The sequence below is a fragment of the Sciurus vulgaris genome, assembly GCF_902686455.1.
Source record: "Sciurus vulgaris genome assembly, chromosome: 1".
In the NCBI taxonomy this organism is placed as follows: Eukaryota; Metazoa; Chordata; class Mammalia; order Rodentia; family Sciuridae; genus Sciurus; species Sciurus vulgaris.
In genome coordinates this window covers 109,850,946-109,865,512 of record NC_136461.1, presented here as the reverse complement: position 1 = coordinate 109,865,512, position 14,567 = coordinate 109,850,946, and the positions used below count along the sequence as shown (strand labels likewise).

The following is a 14,567-nucleotide window of genomic DNA, read 5'->3' as shown; positions in this document are numbered from 1 at the left end:
AAAAATATTTGAAACTAATAAAAACTGATTACATCTTCAATAAAACTCTAAAAACTGCAACTTCTAGGCCATTAAATATACAATTCGGATCTAAGATTTTCTGCTAAATGAACTCAAAGTGATTTACTAAAGGATGAGGACCAAATTTCAATTATCATCTTAGAAATTACCATGTGTGGTCTCATGAGTAAGCAAACGTTCACCAAGTTAACAAGGAGAAGGTAGTTCACGTTCCACTGGCTTCTCAGAAAAAAAGGGCAGCACTAGGTTACAATGATGTTTCTCACCTACTTTGCCAGAATGATACAAGAGATTGAGAGAAGGGAATGAAATCAAGGGTATCATAACAAAAAACATAACAGATAAGAGATTGGAGGCAATGTTCTATAAGAAATTGGTCTTTTCATAAGTCCATGTGAATGGTCAAAATTTTTGACTAGGTTAATGGTGGGGGTCAGTAAGGTATGTCCAATACATCTGCAACTGCAGGCAGAACTATAAGATCATTTTTGCCAGGAAATTAAAGACACTCAAAAGAGAGTTGAAACATTTCCAAAAATACAATATATTTTACTGGAGTAGGGTCTTGATCATTTGATAACTGGGTTTTAGTAAATATTATCTCCTATATAAAAGAGAAAGGAAAAGTAATTAGCCATATTCAATACTAATTTTGTCACTACCCCTAACCCCCCAAAAAGGTTCATTTAGCCCTGCAGAAATCTGTCTAAAAACATATCAATTTAGTTGACTATGTACAGACCTAAACTATGCATTTTCAAAGGGGAGTTAGAGGGGAAAAGGAATGATAAATAGATGGGATATAGGATTTTTAAGCCTGTGAAACCATTCTGTGTGATACTATAATGGTGGATATGTGTCATTACCTGTTTGTCCAAACTCAAAGAATGTGCAATAGCAAGAGTGAATCCATAAATTATGGACTCTGGGTTATTCTGATGTGTCAATGCAGGTTCATTAGTTTTAACATCTCTCTTCAGGGAGATGCTGAGAATGTGGGGAGCGTGTTTGTAAAGGGGCAGGGGACATATGGAAACTCTATACCTTCTACTCAATTTTGTTGGAAACCTGACTTGCTCTAAAAAATAAAGTCAATTAAAAAATGAAGGCAGGTTATATCTAAGACTATCCTTTGGGTTTACCTCTGAAAGTGTCTTATGCAGCAGAGAGCTTTGGTTTTTCAATCTGTGGGCTTCATCCACAACAAGAATACTCCATGTGAAGCTGTGAGAGAAAATCGAAACTTTCATTTTCAGGTAGCTCAAACACATATCTCACAACCACATCTTATTACAAAATTGTGACTTGTTAGAAAGACTAACAGTAAGTAAGCCCACTCTGTTAGAAATATACCTGGAATCATGACCTTCCTATCTCAGAGGTTATCAAGTGCTTTTTTTCTTTTGCCAAGATGAGAAAGATCTGTGTAGGAAGTAAGAGGCCAAAGACAGAAAACAAAAGGATACATTTATAATCTTGTACTGTGTACCAGACATTGCGCTTGTGGCTTTATGTGTTATTTAATCCAAAAGAATAAGATAAGCAACCATAATTGTGCCAACAAGGAGACTAAAAATCAGAAAGGTTAAGTAAATAGGTTGAGATCATAAAGGTAGAACTAAGATTCAAACCCATAAGGAAAATCAAGAGACTTTAAAATGGGGGAGAGGTGAACAGATTCAGAGATGTCCAGGAAGATGCTGCCACTGGACTTGTTAACATGCAGGTCATTCCTGGCTACTGCCAGAGTATGTTTTGTAGTATAGTAGGTTATGAAAGCACTTTCTCAAGAAGTTCAGTCATAAAACCATATTTTAAACAGATGCTACTGATGGAAAGGTGTTAAAAAAATCCAAAATATGGAAAAGGATTGGATGATATTCTAAGATGCAATACTTATAATATAGCAAAAAACTGAAAAATAAACTAAATATCCAATAATAGGTGATAAAATAATACTATGCTGCAAAAATACTTGTATAATAACTAAAAAGATAAATATTGAATATCCTTTTTAAAAATGTGAAAACCATGCAAAAACAATAAAGTATAAGTTATACAATTTTTGACTTTTAATTTTGTAAGTAACATTATGGAATCCCACTGCATTGTTTTTGTACTTGTAAAACTAAGTGGGTCAAGCAAAACAGTGGATAAAGGACAATTCCTGAAAAATCAAAAGAAAGATCTGTGTAGAGGCTGGCCTACAAAAAGGAAGGCTTCTTCCTCTGAGGCTACAGAGAAAATTCAGAGGAACAGAGGTGCCTACTGCCATTCACCTAATGAGAGTGGTGCAGGTGAATAGTGATCTGGGGATCCAAAGAGAGGGCAGGAAGTCCAAGGAGAGAACTGGGCAGCAGAAGCAGGGGATGCATTTAAGGATTAAAAGGAGATAGGGTTCCAGTGAGGTTGGATGGTGGTTATGACATAGGTGCTGAGTGTCCATACTATAGTACCATTCAAAAATAGATTAGATCCTATTCCTTTGGAAGTACTAGACACAGGTTTGTATATACATGAACATCTAAAAATGCTTATTCAATGCAGAAGGCCAAGTGAAGTGGATCTGGTTCAATGAATGAAAGTGGGCTGAATCACTCATCAAAGGAAATTATTTTCATAATGCACAATATAGTAATGGAGAAATATAACCTTAACAAACATACTGAAAGAATATACCTATGTTGTTGGGATTCTTACTATGAGTCAACATTATAAATATCCCTTTGTTACCAAGGTTCTTAACTCCACTCAGAAATGCATTCAGAACAGGCTGAGATATAAAAACGTATTTCTGCTGAATAAGGTGACACTCTGGTGCTTCTAGATACTTAGAGAAGCTCTCTTAGAAAGAAGGGCCATGGCACCAAGTGCTGGGTTCAGATATCTGCTCAAATGCCTGCTCTGCCTTACTAGGATACCTGCTCTGTTAATTTCCTCATCTGTAAAGTGAATGATAATACCTGCCTACTAGGGTTTTCATGAAACCTAAATGGGACAATTTATATAAAGTACCCAACAACATTTATGTACCGATTTAATTATCTTTTGAGACTTGCCACATATTACCTTGTATCATGGATATCTTTATACTTCTTATCCCTCTATTGGCTCATGGGGTAGCTCAATGATTTACTTTCCTGGTTATTACCAGTAACTTTCACAAAAGATTCTTTCCATGGAGAGACTTGAAAAGAGTTAAACCGGATATTAAGAGTGTAAAGAAGATCTGGGGGAATAACTAGTGGTGGGGCTGTTGTCTACCATGTGGGAGGCCTGAGGTTTAATACCCAGCACCATAAAATGAAATGACATGAAATTAACATGACATGACATAAAATGAAACAAAGTAAAAAGAAGGAAAAAGAAGGAAAGCATATACTCTTCTTAAGAAAAGTAAGATAATGTGCTCATTTAAAAGTGAATTAAATAAAACAAAATACTGGATGAAATCATAAAATTTATGACCTAGTCTTTACTTTAGTACTTCAAAATAAGAATACAACAAAAACCCATGCACAACAACCTGGATGAGCAATAAGACATTCTGAAAACAAAACCTGAATGGCAAAGCAGCACACAGGGCAGGATGGTGCACATCTATAACGACAACTACTTGGGAAGCTGGAGGATGGCAAATTCGAGGCCACCTCAACAACTTAGTGAGACTGCCTCAAACTAAACAATGCAAAGGGCAGGGCATGCAGCCCAGTGGTAAAGTGCCCCTGGGTTCAATCCCTGCTACCAAAACTTAAAAGGATGAATTAGAAGTATACTTCAAACTTCCTTTCTAAAAAGTTAATTTCTACAGCACTGATTGCTACTTTGTTATTTCTTTTTTTTTTAAGGTCTTTTTAAAATTTTTATAGACTGCATTTTTTTTTTTTTTTAGACTGCATTTTAATTCATTGTACACAAACAAACGGGGTACAACTTTTTGTTTACATGGTTGTACATGATGTAGATTCACACCATTAGTGTAATCATACATGTACACAATCTAAAGTTCCTCCATTCTTCTCTTATCCCTTCACCCCTATTTTATATTATCATCCACTGATCAGGGAAAACATTCGACCTTTGGTGTTTTGCGATCGGCTCATTTTACTTAGCATGATATTCTCCAATTCCATTCATTTACCTGCAAAGGCCATAATTTTACTTTTCTTTATGGCTGAATAATATTCCATCATGTATATATACCACGGAACTTTGTTATTTCCAGGAAAAGTCTCCTATATTACAGTAAAATCGCCAAACAGCAGTCCTGAAAGATGTTTATGCAAGTTACAAAGTAACAAATCTAGTGTCTAGGCAGGATGCAGTAGCACCCACCTGTAATCCTGGAGATTCTGGGAGCTGAGGCAGGAGGATTACTAATTCAAGGCCATCCTTGGCAACTCACAGATAACCTGTCTCAACATGCTAAAATAAAAGAAATAGGACTAGAGATGTAGCTCAGTGGTTGAGAACTCCTGGGTTCAATCCCCAGTACCAAAACAAAACAAAACAAAACAAAAAAAAACCAACTAGAAATCTACTAAACACCAACCATGTAGATGTAATCTCAGTTCTCACAACAGTCATCCAAAGAAAGACCGTTATCCCCTCTTTACCGTTGAGGACACTGAAGTTCAAGGAAGTTAAATAACGAACTCAAGGACACAGAGCTAATGAGTAGAGATTAGAATGCAAGACTCCCACTATGCCTGCCTATGAATAAACAGGACCCAAAGAAGACAGAACAGACATATCAGGAAAGTGGCAAAGTCCCAAACAATGTAAGAAGAGACAAAACTTCCACACACACACAGCACAGTTTCTGACAGAATACAAAATACTCACGATTTTAGAAATGGTGCATCTTTTAAGCAAATCTGAAAAATTAAGGAAGACACATTAAAAAGACTGGTGTTATTGGGAGTGGTGGCACATACCTGCAATCCCAGTGACTCTGGGAGACTGAGGCAAGAGAGTGACCAGTGCAAAGAAAGCCTCAGCAACTTAAATGAGGCCCTAAGAAACTTGGTGAAGCCTGGTCCTAAATGAAAAATAAAGGGCTGGAGATGTGCCTCAGTGGTTAAGCACCCTTGGGCTCAATTCCTGGTACTAAAAAAATAAATTAAGAAAATAAAAACTCTGCAATTGATAAATTCTGATATTAATAAGCTAGTTTCTTATTTCTTGTTAACTCTCTTAAACCACAGGATCTAAGTCTTTTAACTTGTTAACTCTAAAAAAACATGTAAGCCCAATTTCTAAACTAGCACTATCATATGAACAGAAGGGAGGTATGGTTAAGTGGAAGGTTTACAGTTACCCAGTCATAGTTTAAACAAGGATATAAAATGAGACAGGAATTAAGCATCCTCCATTCCTATAATCCCATTATCAGACATGATGCCTCTGTACACAAAACCCTCTCACCTGCCTGCCAGTCTCCTGCTAGTCATCAACAGAGGAAGCTAAAGTGCCACTTTCCTGGGAAGCTTTCCCCCTTGTTCCACCAGGAAAAAGAGGGAAATATATCTAGCTAACTTGAAGCACAATGATCCTTCGCTTGGTTTGGTCCCTCTTTGAGAATGTGATGAAGGTAGACTGTCCCCCTAGAAAAATGTGTGCTATCAAAAAAATTAAAATATAATTTCAGTGGATTTTATAATTTCAGTGGATTTTAAAATATAATTTCTAAGGACCCAGGTTAGGAATTCTTGTTTTAGAGAAACAAATGAATACCTCATAGGTAGTCAGCAGCACATGAAAACGTGATTCCTGCTTCAGGTCTTGCTGAAGATGGGTTCTTTCCTCCTTGTCCCCTGCATATGTTACACAGGAAAGACCTGGAGCAAATCTAAATCCAAGAAAAGAGGCAGATGAACCCAAATGCTAGAGCCATGAGATGGTGTGTGCATGTCATGAAAGGACTGCAATGTGCAGACACCATTCATTAGGTGCTGATCCCAGAAAGAATACTGGAAGGCCAAACTGTAATCCAGAATAATGGTTAAACCTCAGGGGAAGGTCTGTGGTAAGCAGGGAAAAGGATCAGGTCCAAGAGGGTCTTGTGCTAACTGAAAATGCAATGATGCTTCTCATTTTCGTTACTTCCTATGTTTCTATGGGAAGGATAGTTTCTCCTTTTGATAAATAAAATTTATTTATGATACATAAAGATGCAATTTATATGACAATAAGAGCACTAAGAAGGGAGAGAGAAAACTATATTGAAGCAAAGCTTTGTATACTATTGAAACTGTTGGCATCAATCTGTACAAAATTATTTTAAGTGAAGATGTTTATTATAATCACTAGGGCAACCATTAAGAAAATATTTCAAAAATACATAAAGGAAACAGACATCAATTGGTATGCTACAGGATATCTATTTACCTCAAAATCAGGCAGTAATGAATAAACACAGGAACCAAAAAAAAAAAAAAAAAAGAGCAGTAGCCTTGAAATTGCAGAATGGTAATGGTAACAGTAACACCCATTGGATCCTCCCCCATCAGATCCTGTGTCTTAACCTACACTGTTTCGGTTCAAGCTTTCTGGAATAAAATCATTGAATATGATGAGATTTTGATTTATGATCTTACACATCATCTAGAAAAATATCAACATAAATGATACAAGTCCAGCTACATCTACTCTGTACCTTTCCATCTCTTCTTTCCAGTTGTTCAAAACAGACAGGGGACAGAGAATCAGAAATGGTCCTTCATCATTTAACCTTCCTGTCAAGTAAATGATGAGAGCAATAGTCTGGAACAAAGCAAGAAGGCAGTTTTGATCACATTTTCTCATAAGAAACGACAAAGTCCCCACAGCTGTAGGTTGAAAACACAAACTCTAACATATGACTTGCTTCATAAAGAAATTATATACAATCTTTCACACATTAGGACACTAGTACGTTCCTAGAGCGAAATCAGGAAAGCCTCAGTGAGCTTGCTGACGGAATTGATGGTGTTCCATTACTTCAGGAGTTAACAAGCAATAAAGCTCAATATTTATGTTACTGAACCTCTAACACAAACAAAAAAAGTCAGGAAAAAACAAAAATCAATGAAACCAACCAAACTGATGGAAAAAAGCAGGCATACTTGAAAACATCAAGCCAGAAGTGCTAAGACCTGACTATAAACAGGATCCACACATTGTGGCCTCTGTCGCTGGCCCAGCTGCCCTGATGAGAGTGCTTTCCTTCCTTCCCAACTGTCTCCCGACTTCTGTGTTTTCCTTCTTTCTGTATAAATTTATAGAGTGCCTTCTATTGGCTCAAGTTCTACGTGAACAAAACAGGTAAAAGCCCTTGGTCTTTTTTAGTTGGTATGTTATGATTATACTGAATAGTGGGATTTGTTATGACATATTTGTACATGCTCATATCTAGAACACACATTCAAATGGGGAAAATAGACAATACATCATTCTCATAAGATGTATGGGTATAAAATGAAACTTTGTAAAGCCAAATGGGCATACTTCAGAAGATGCCTGAAGGCACTTATGACTCTAAAGTTACTGTGATACACAAGGAAAAAGAATGCTCTTGACAAATGAAAACATCTGAAGAGCTTGCATCCCCAAATACTGTGCTATTTCTGAGGAAAAAATATGCCCTAAGGATCATATTCAAAATCCTGTGAAAACTATATGCTCAAAGATGTTCACATCAAAATTAACTTAAGTAATCCAACAAAGGGGGAACTCATGATTCCTCATCAATAGGACATTTAAGTGAATTATAAATTCTCCTGGTGGCATATTATGCAGCCAGTTGAAAATGACTATGAATATAATAAAATGCAACATTACAGTGGCAGTGGTACATTAACAAATAGAAACCATATGAGCTATATGTGCACTATAATTTCATTGATGGAGAACATACTTTGCTGCTTGCAGATGGTTGGAGTGGCAGTTCACTTTTTTTTTGACATGATCATATTAATTTTATTAAGGAAATGATTTTCTTATTTAACTATCCTAACTCAAACTGTGCCCAGAGCAACCCTCTAGTAAGTAACTTAACTGGATTAAAATCATTCTGTTTAGCATTTCCTGAGAATACAATTTAGAAAAAAGTTTATCTTTTATTACCAAAAATCAGATTTGTCTACAAAATAAATTTGGAGTCATTAGTGAAGTCTATCAAACATCTAAAAAAGAAACAATAACAATTCTACATAAACTCTTCCTGAAAATTGAAGAGGAACACTTTTCAACTTATTCTATGAGGCCAGATTTACCAAAATACTAAAACCTGACAAAATTATTATAAGAAAGGAAAATTGCAAACCAATATCCTTCATAATGTAGATGCAAAAATTCTAAACACACTTTTACCAAAATAGATTGGGAGTTGGTATATATTTAAAGAATTTAAACTAGAGCTGGAAAGGCAAAGGACAAGTGGAATTTTCTGGCTCTCAATGAAGTCAGTGGGACAATTTCAATGACTGAGACAAAAGAGATTATAGGGAGGACACCTCCAGGAATCTGAGTTTTATTCTAGTTTCATAGTTCTCAGTGCAGGAATAAACCAGGAACATTTTCTTTGCCCAAGAAAGCTAAGAGTGATAATTGATGAATCTCAGGGGACCCTACTCTCCGAGAGGTCATATTGTGTTCTGAATAATGCCAAGATTGATGAGGTACACCTGGCCTAAGTAAAGTAGCCTTCAACATACGGTCAGACTAGCCTACATGCAGCACTGCTCCAGCTCAAACTTTATATATGTAAGGTGAGCCTTGGAGGGGAAGTTGAACTTGCTCATTCTCACCAGTGACCACTGGTGAAACTTTCTTGGGATTAGGAAGTTTTTATCCTCCTAATTTCTGATCAAGCTGCCTGTGACATATATCATAATTACACCAGGATATTTTTGGAATCCTTCGGATACGTAATCCTTGTGTGATTAACCCAAGGTGTATTGTGACTCAACTTTCCATTAATACAAGCCCACATATGTCAACCCAGGGCATTATTGCTGATTAGCCTGACAGAAGCATCAATTTCAACACACCACCTACTGATTGATGCCCAGGGGGGCCACATCTGATTCTCCAGGTTTTGAGGCTCTACCTCACCTGCAACCCTTTTTAAAAAAGAATTTTTTTTAGTTGTCAATGGGTCTTTATTTTATTTATTTATATGTGGTGCTGAGAATTGAACAAGGTGCCTCACACATGCTAGGCAAGTGCTCGAACACAGCTTAAACCCCAGTCCCATACCTCACCCCCTTTTAAGGCCATTAGGTGGCTAAGTTGTATTTTGGAAAACATAGTGTACTTCCTGTTCATTTCTGTATCACAGTATAAAAATAGGAAGCAGTCCTACTCTAACCCACCCCCACTGAGGAAGGGAGATTAAAATTAGAAGCAATACAGTTAACTCCATAAAGTGTTACTAAGGAGGTCAGAGTCAATTTGGTCCTTGGGCAAGTAAACATGCTTAACACAGAGAAATGGGCCCTAAGCCTGGGCCCATTAACTGCACTTCTAACTCGAGTAATTAACTCTTCTCATAGATACATGTCAAAGCTCAGATAACATAAGGGCAATGACACGATTCTTAACCACCCCCACAAATGGAAAAATCCACTCCAAGGTTGTGATCTCTTAATAAAAGTGAGGCATTTCACGTCCTAGTATAAAAATAGATCTTGTAGCTAACAGCTAAGACAGTAATGAAATGTGAGGAGGTATTTTGGTGGAGGTGAACAGTGCTTGTTCCACACTAACATACCTGGCAGGTCTTACCGAGGCCCATCTCATCTCCCAGGATGCAGCCATTCTGACAGTGGAAGCGTTGGGCCAGCCAGTTGACTCCCTCCAGTTGATAAGGGCGTAGATGAATTCCTAGAAATAAAAAAATACAACAAAACCAGAGAGTAGACATATATGTGGGCTAAGCTCTAAGACTTTGAATGAAGAACATGGCTTACATTCCCTTAATGTCAAAGTTTACTGCCCATATCTTTTACTGGGAAATTCTATGTATAAAAACATTAGCTGATTTCCAAATTACTTTATGTGCAGACTTGGATCAGCAATCAAAGCCCTAAAATAGCCTGTCACTATTATATAATCCACTTGATAGATGAGAAACTCAGCTTGGGATTTGTTCTCTAATACCCAGCTCATGCCATTGTCCTTTCCTGGAAATGAAGCGCTCCTGGTAATGATGCAACTTAACAAACAACACATGGATTGTTCACATGCTTGCTTAATGGAACCCATCTGAATTTGCCATTTGTGCTGTGTTGTTACTAAAGAAAAGGAGAACTAAAACACCATGACCCTGAATGCTCCCTTTCTGTTCCCAAAAACCTACCAAAATTAAAGGAACAATGAGAGCAAGACTGATCTGGAAAGTCCAGATACATATCATCTTAAAGGACATTGGATTTCTCTTATGCACACTGGGAACTAGGGCAAGTTAGTGTTATACGTAAAAAGCTACTTTCTTGCATGTACACTGGGTCAGTTGCTCCTTGGGATGCTGGTCATATAAGCAAACTAATGCTGATGTCACTGCTTCTTCAGTCTAACACATAAGCCCCTCTGAATGGGGATGAGCAAAGAACTGAGGACACTGGGGAAAGGATACATGTCACTCATTTGGCCAGTGCCACTAGGCAAAACACCACGAGAAAGAGAGGTACCGCTTGGAAAAGCACCTTAAGAGACACAGATGCTCTGGTTCAGTCTGTTGCCATGGAACTCTTCCTGGAGCTGCCACTGATCTGCTATAAGCTTTCCCCAATGAATCATGTCTCCCATGCTGTCTCCAAGCACCTTCTCTGGCCTTTCCACAACCTAGCACAACAGGGCTGTGGAGTGACACATGCTAAAGGACAAAATGAAAATAGGACTGTATGCGTCAACTGAGAAGCAGAGATAAGAATGGAAATGTATGAGCATCTATCTATCTATCTATATCTATCTATAAATAGTTCAAAAGTAAAAGGTTGGAGTGGTAGATAAAGAGTGGACTTCAAAGAGTTCATGTGTAGACTCCAAAATCAATGAGTAGGTTACTTTATTTGGCAAAAAAGACTCCACAGACACAATTAAGGTTCAGGGTCTTAAGATGGGAAGATTGTACTGAATTATCCTGGACTACCCAATCTAATCACATACATCTTTAGGAAAGGGGTTCCCAGTTGTGATTAGGAGGTGACTATAGTGAAGCAGACTAGGTATTGCCACCCAAAAGACCCTTGCCATAAATAAGCTTCTCCTCTTGTCAATCAGCAGGATGTCTTGGGGTTTGAAGCTTCCTCTTTCTTGTAAATGCCAGGTTTGTACACATAAGGTGTGACAGAATTAGTCTGCAAGCTTATTGTACAAAAAGATATTATCTCTGCTTTCTTGATAAAAACTTATGAAACCTGGTCTAGGGGATGAATCAGAAAGCAATAGTCACATAAAACCTCCAAGTCCCTCCTCCCACTGGATATAAAGTTCAAAAAATTTCCAAAATCTTTGTTCAGAGGAAGAATTCTTAGGCAAGAGCCACCCTGGACCCTGCAGTCAATGAACCTGCTTCCTGAAAACTCCTCATGTGTCCAGCCTCTTCTATCCTACATCAACAAAAGGGTCCAACATATGCATGTTGAAGGATCTAAAAAAGAAGGACAGAGGTCCTGGCATGTTTTTCATAATTACCTTTTTGCTTAGTTTTTTGGAAGAGTAGCCGCACCTGATCTTTTGGATCTCCAAAAGAGGCCCAGAGTTAGGCCTCTAGTAACAGAAATGTTCTGGCTCTTGACTATATCAAGTAAACTCTGGGCTATAATATTCTAAATAGCTTTGCAAGATATTACCATTGGAGAAACTGAGTAAGGTTACATGGGATCTCTATTATGTTTTTTAAACAGAATGTGAATCTGTAATTATCATAAAACACATTAAATTAAATTATGAAACTATGTCCACAAAGATAACAGTATTTAATACTTGAGACAACTGCAAAAAAAAAAAAAAAAAATTCAAGAAAGTTAGGCAGAAAAGAATTTAATATAGGGAATTAGGTCACCATAAAATTGTTGGAAGGGCTAGAAGAGTAGCCTCCAGGTTTAGCTTCCTGGTACAACTACTGAATAACTACCATAGAACTGACTCATTAAGGTAGCATCAACCTCCATGACCAGGAATACAGAAAGCACCGCCACAACCAAAAGCATAGGCTATTTCCCCAAATGTTTTACAAAAAACTCAAACTACTTCTGGAATTAGGAAAATAATAAAATTTAAGTCACAAAGAATAGTTTCCCAAAATGTTAATTTATTTTGGCAAATAGGAATTACAAGTTACAATATTCAATAATTATGCTTTGGGCTACTTCTATTTTCTGTTTCTTTCTCTACACTATCAGTAATAAACACCAGTTGATAAAAACACGCCCACTAATTTTCCTATATACTTCTGCTTTTACTCATTCTATCTCATCCTCTTCAACTTCAAACCTCTTGTCTACTCATTTTCACTAACTCATATCCACACGTAGGTTTCTCTGCCCCTGGATATCAACGTGCGCACACTGTTGATAGGCAAGCACTTAGACATTTACACTTTAGTAGAGATATGCTGAACACACAAAGGCCAGTACAAAAATTCGTACTTAAGACTGGATATACATTCTGCCAGACTCCTACTCTTCAGACATGCACCCTCTCCATCCATCCGGATCCATCATTCTTCTAAGCAGAACACAGAACTGCACCTTTGGTTTCCTTCGGAGAACAAAACCTCACACTCCCGTGGTATTTAATGCATAAGTATGAGCTGAATGAACGCTTGCTTTCATACTTTGAAAAGCACTGGTTCACTAATCTAGAAACTCGGTGGACAGGGCCCATCTTGGCTTTGTTGTCTCCCGCACCCAACACCCAATAGCATGCTCTCACTAGCATTTCAATAAAATGATGAGTAAATGGCTATGTTACTATTGAACGCGGTTCTGTCACTCCGCTAAGGCACCACCACTTCCGGGGCTTATAAATAAGGACAAGGAGGTTGGGAGAGGCTGGATGGAGGGTGGGCGCTGCGGGTCGCTGCGCACTCTCCAGGCTTAGAAGACCAAGAAGAGGGCAGATGGACCTGAAATCGACAACACGTGCGGTAAGGAGCCTACAAACTTTTGCTTGTTTGCATTTGTCAAAATACAGCTTTGGGGTGATTAACCAGTAGCAAACCATCAACTGCGCCTGCACAGTCAACGGAGAAGAAATCAAAAGTGGGACATGAGTTTTCAGAGTTTTACCAAAGCACCGCTCAGGCCAGGCCTCCAAACCCCACCGGAAACTGAAGTGCAATCGCACAGCCTGGGGCGCCAGGACGCAGTCTCTGTTCAGAGACCTGCGCTTCGCGGGCACCTTTGCAAGTTTCTCCTCCCACCGGCCCGGCCACCAGGATAGGGCCCAGGCACAGCTCCGTCCCCCATGCGCGCGACTCGGGCTTGGCACATTCCGCGCCCACCCACGGCCGGCGGACCGAAGGTCCCGGCGCCCGCGGGAAAGCAGCCCTCACGACCCGGCCGGCAAAAGGCCAGTGCTCACGAGTTGGCGCGTCTGAGCGGTCGTCCGCCAGGAGCCCACTTACCCATCAGGCCGCACTGGCGTAAGTCCTGCTCTTCCACCCGCGTCCGCACCGCCTCGGGTCTGCCCTTCGCCTTTAGGGCTACTAGGAAGCCGGGCACGTCGCCCTCCATCTGGCCCCGAGAGGCTCCGCCCTCGGGCCCTGCGTCCTTGGCCTTTCCGGTGCGCCGGGGACCGGCGGGCGCCGCGCAGCCGCCAGGGGGCGCACGCTGAGGACGTCTCGGAGCTGGAGCTGCGAGTCAGCAAGGTTAGTCCAGGAGTTCTTGGGTAGAGTGCTGGAAAGGCTTGCGGTTCTCAGGAGCGTGCTCAATTCTGTTGACTCTAGTGATAAATTGGTTTAGACTCTGAAATCCCCTGACCTGTTCCCTGTTAGCTGGAGGCCAGGTGAAAGCCTGTGAATGTAGTGAATTGAAATTACCAAAGATGTCATGCCGCCAAGGATGTTTCAAGGAAACCATTGGATGTAGATTACCAATGTGTTAACTTAAGGGTGACTCAACATCGGTTTTGAGTGATTTTATGATGGAGTATACCACTAATACAAATATTATGTTAATAACAAAATAGCTGCATCTATGTAGTTCTAGGTGCTACCCTAAGGAGGTTTTCACATATTTTCTTATTTAACACAACAACCTATAAGTAGGTCCTATTTACTGTGACTTTGAATGGTAATTGGCAAACCGAGAATAGAAACTAATATTTTCTAAATAATGTCATCAGAATATTATTTCCATGTAAGTTAATCCTGGTGCTTCCATTTTAGAAGTGCACCCCCCTTCAGTAAATTCATTGTTAACTACAAAAGAGTTCAACTTAGGTTGTTTTTTCATAGAAACTCCAACAAAGTACAGTTTTATGAGACTAATTTTGTGTCTTGAGTCTTCATGAATACAGATCGAGCCACCTAAAGTGCCAAGCACTCCTTACGATAC

The 14,567-nt window shown here is 39.0% G+C and overlaps 1 protein-coding gene across 6 annotated transcripts in view; it reads right to left on the bottom strand.

Moving 5' to 3' along the window:
• The window catches only part of CHD1L (chromodomain helicase DNA binding protein 1 like), a 60,428-nt gene extending 46,571 nt beyond the window's left edge, over positions 1-13,857 (bottom strand). Inside the window, exons 1-6 of one of the 6 annotated variants that reach the window (XM_079140233.1) lie at positions 13,637-13,857; positions 9,776-9,888; positions 6,680-6,786; positions 5,758-5,872; positions 4,867-4,898; positions 1,164-1,245 (exon numbers count right to left, since the gene is read on the bottom strand). In XM_079140233.1, the coding sequence (XP_078996359.1) occupies positions 1,164-1,245; positions 4,867-4,898; positions 5,758-5,872; positions 6,680-6,786; positions 9,776-9,888; positions 13,637-13,745 (558 nt within the window). In that variant the 5' untranslated portion in view covers positions 13,746-13,857. Of the gene's footprint in view, positions 1-1,163; positions 1,246-4,866; positions 4,899-5,757; positions 5,873-6,679; positions 6,787-9,775; positions 9,889-9,974; positions 10,977-13,636 lie in introns of those variants that run through there. The other 5 variants (XM_079140229.1, XM_079140230.1, XM_079140231.1 and 2 more) reach the window with 5 other exon arrangements.
• Between the last annotated feature and the right edge of the window lie 710 nt (positions 13,858-14,567).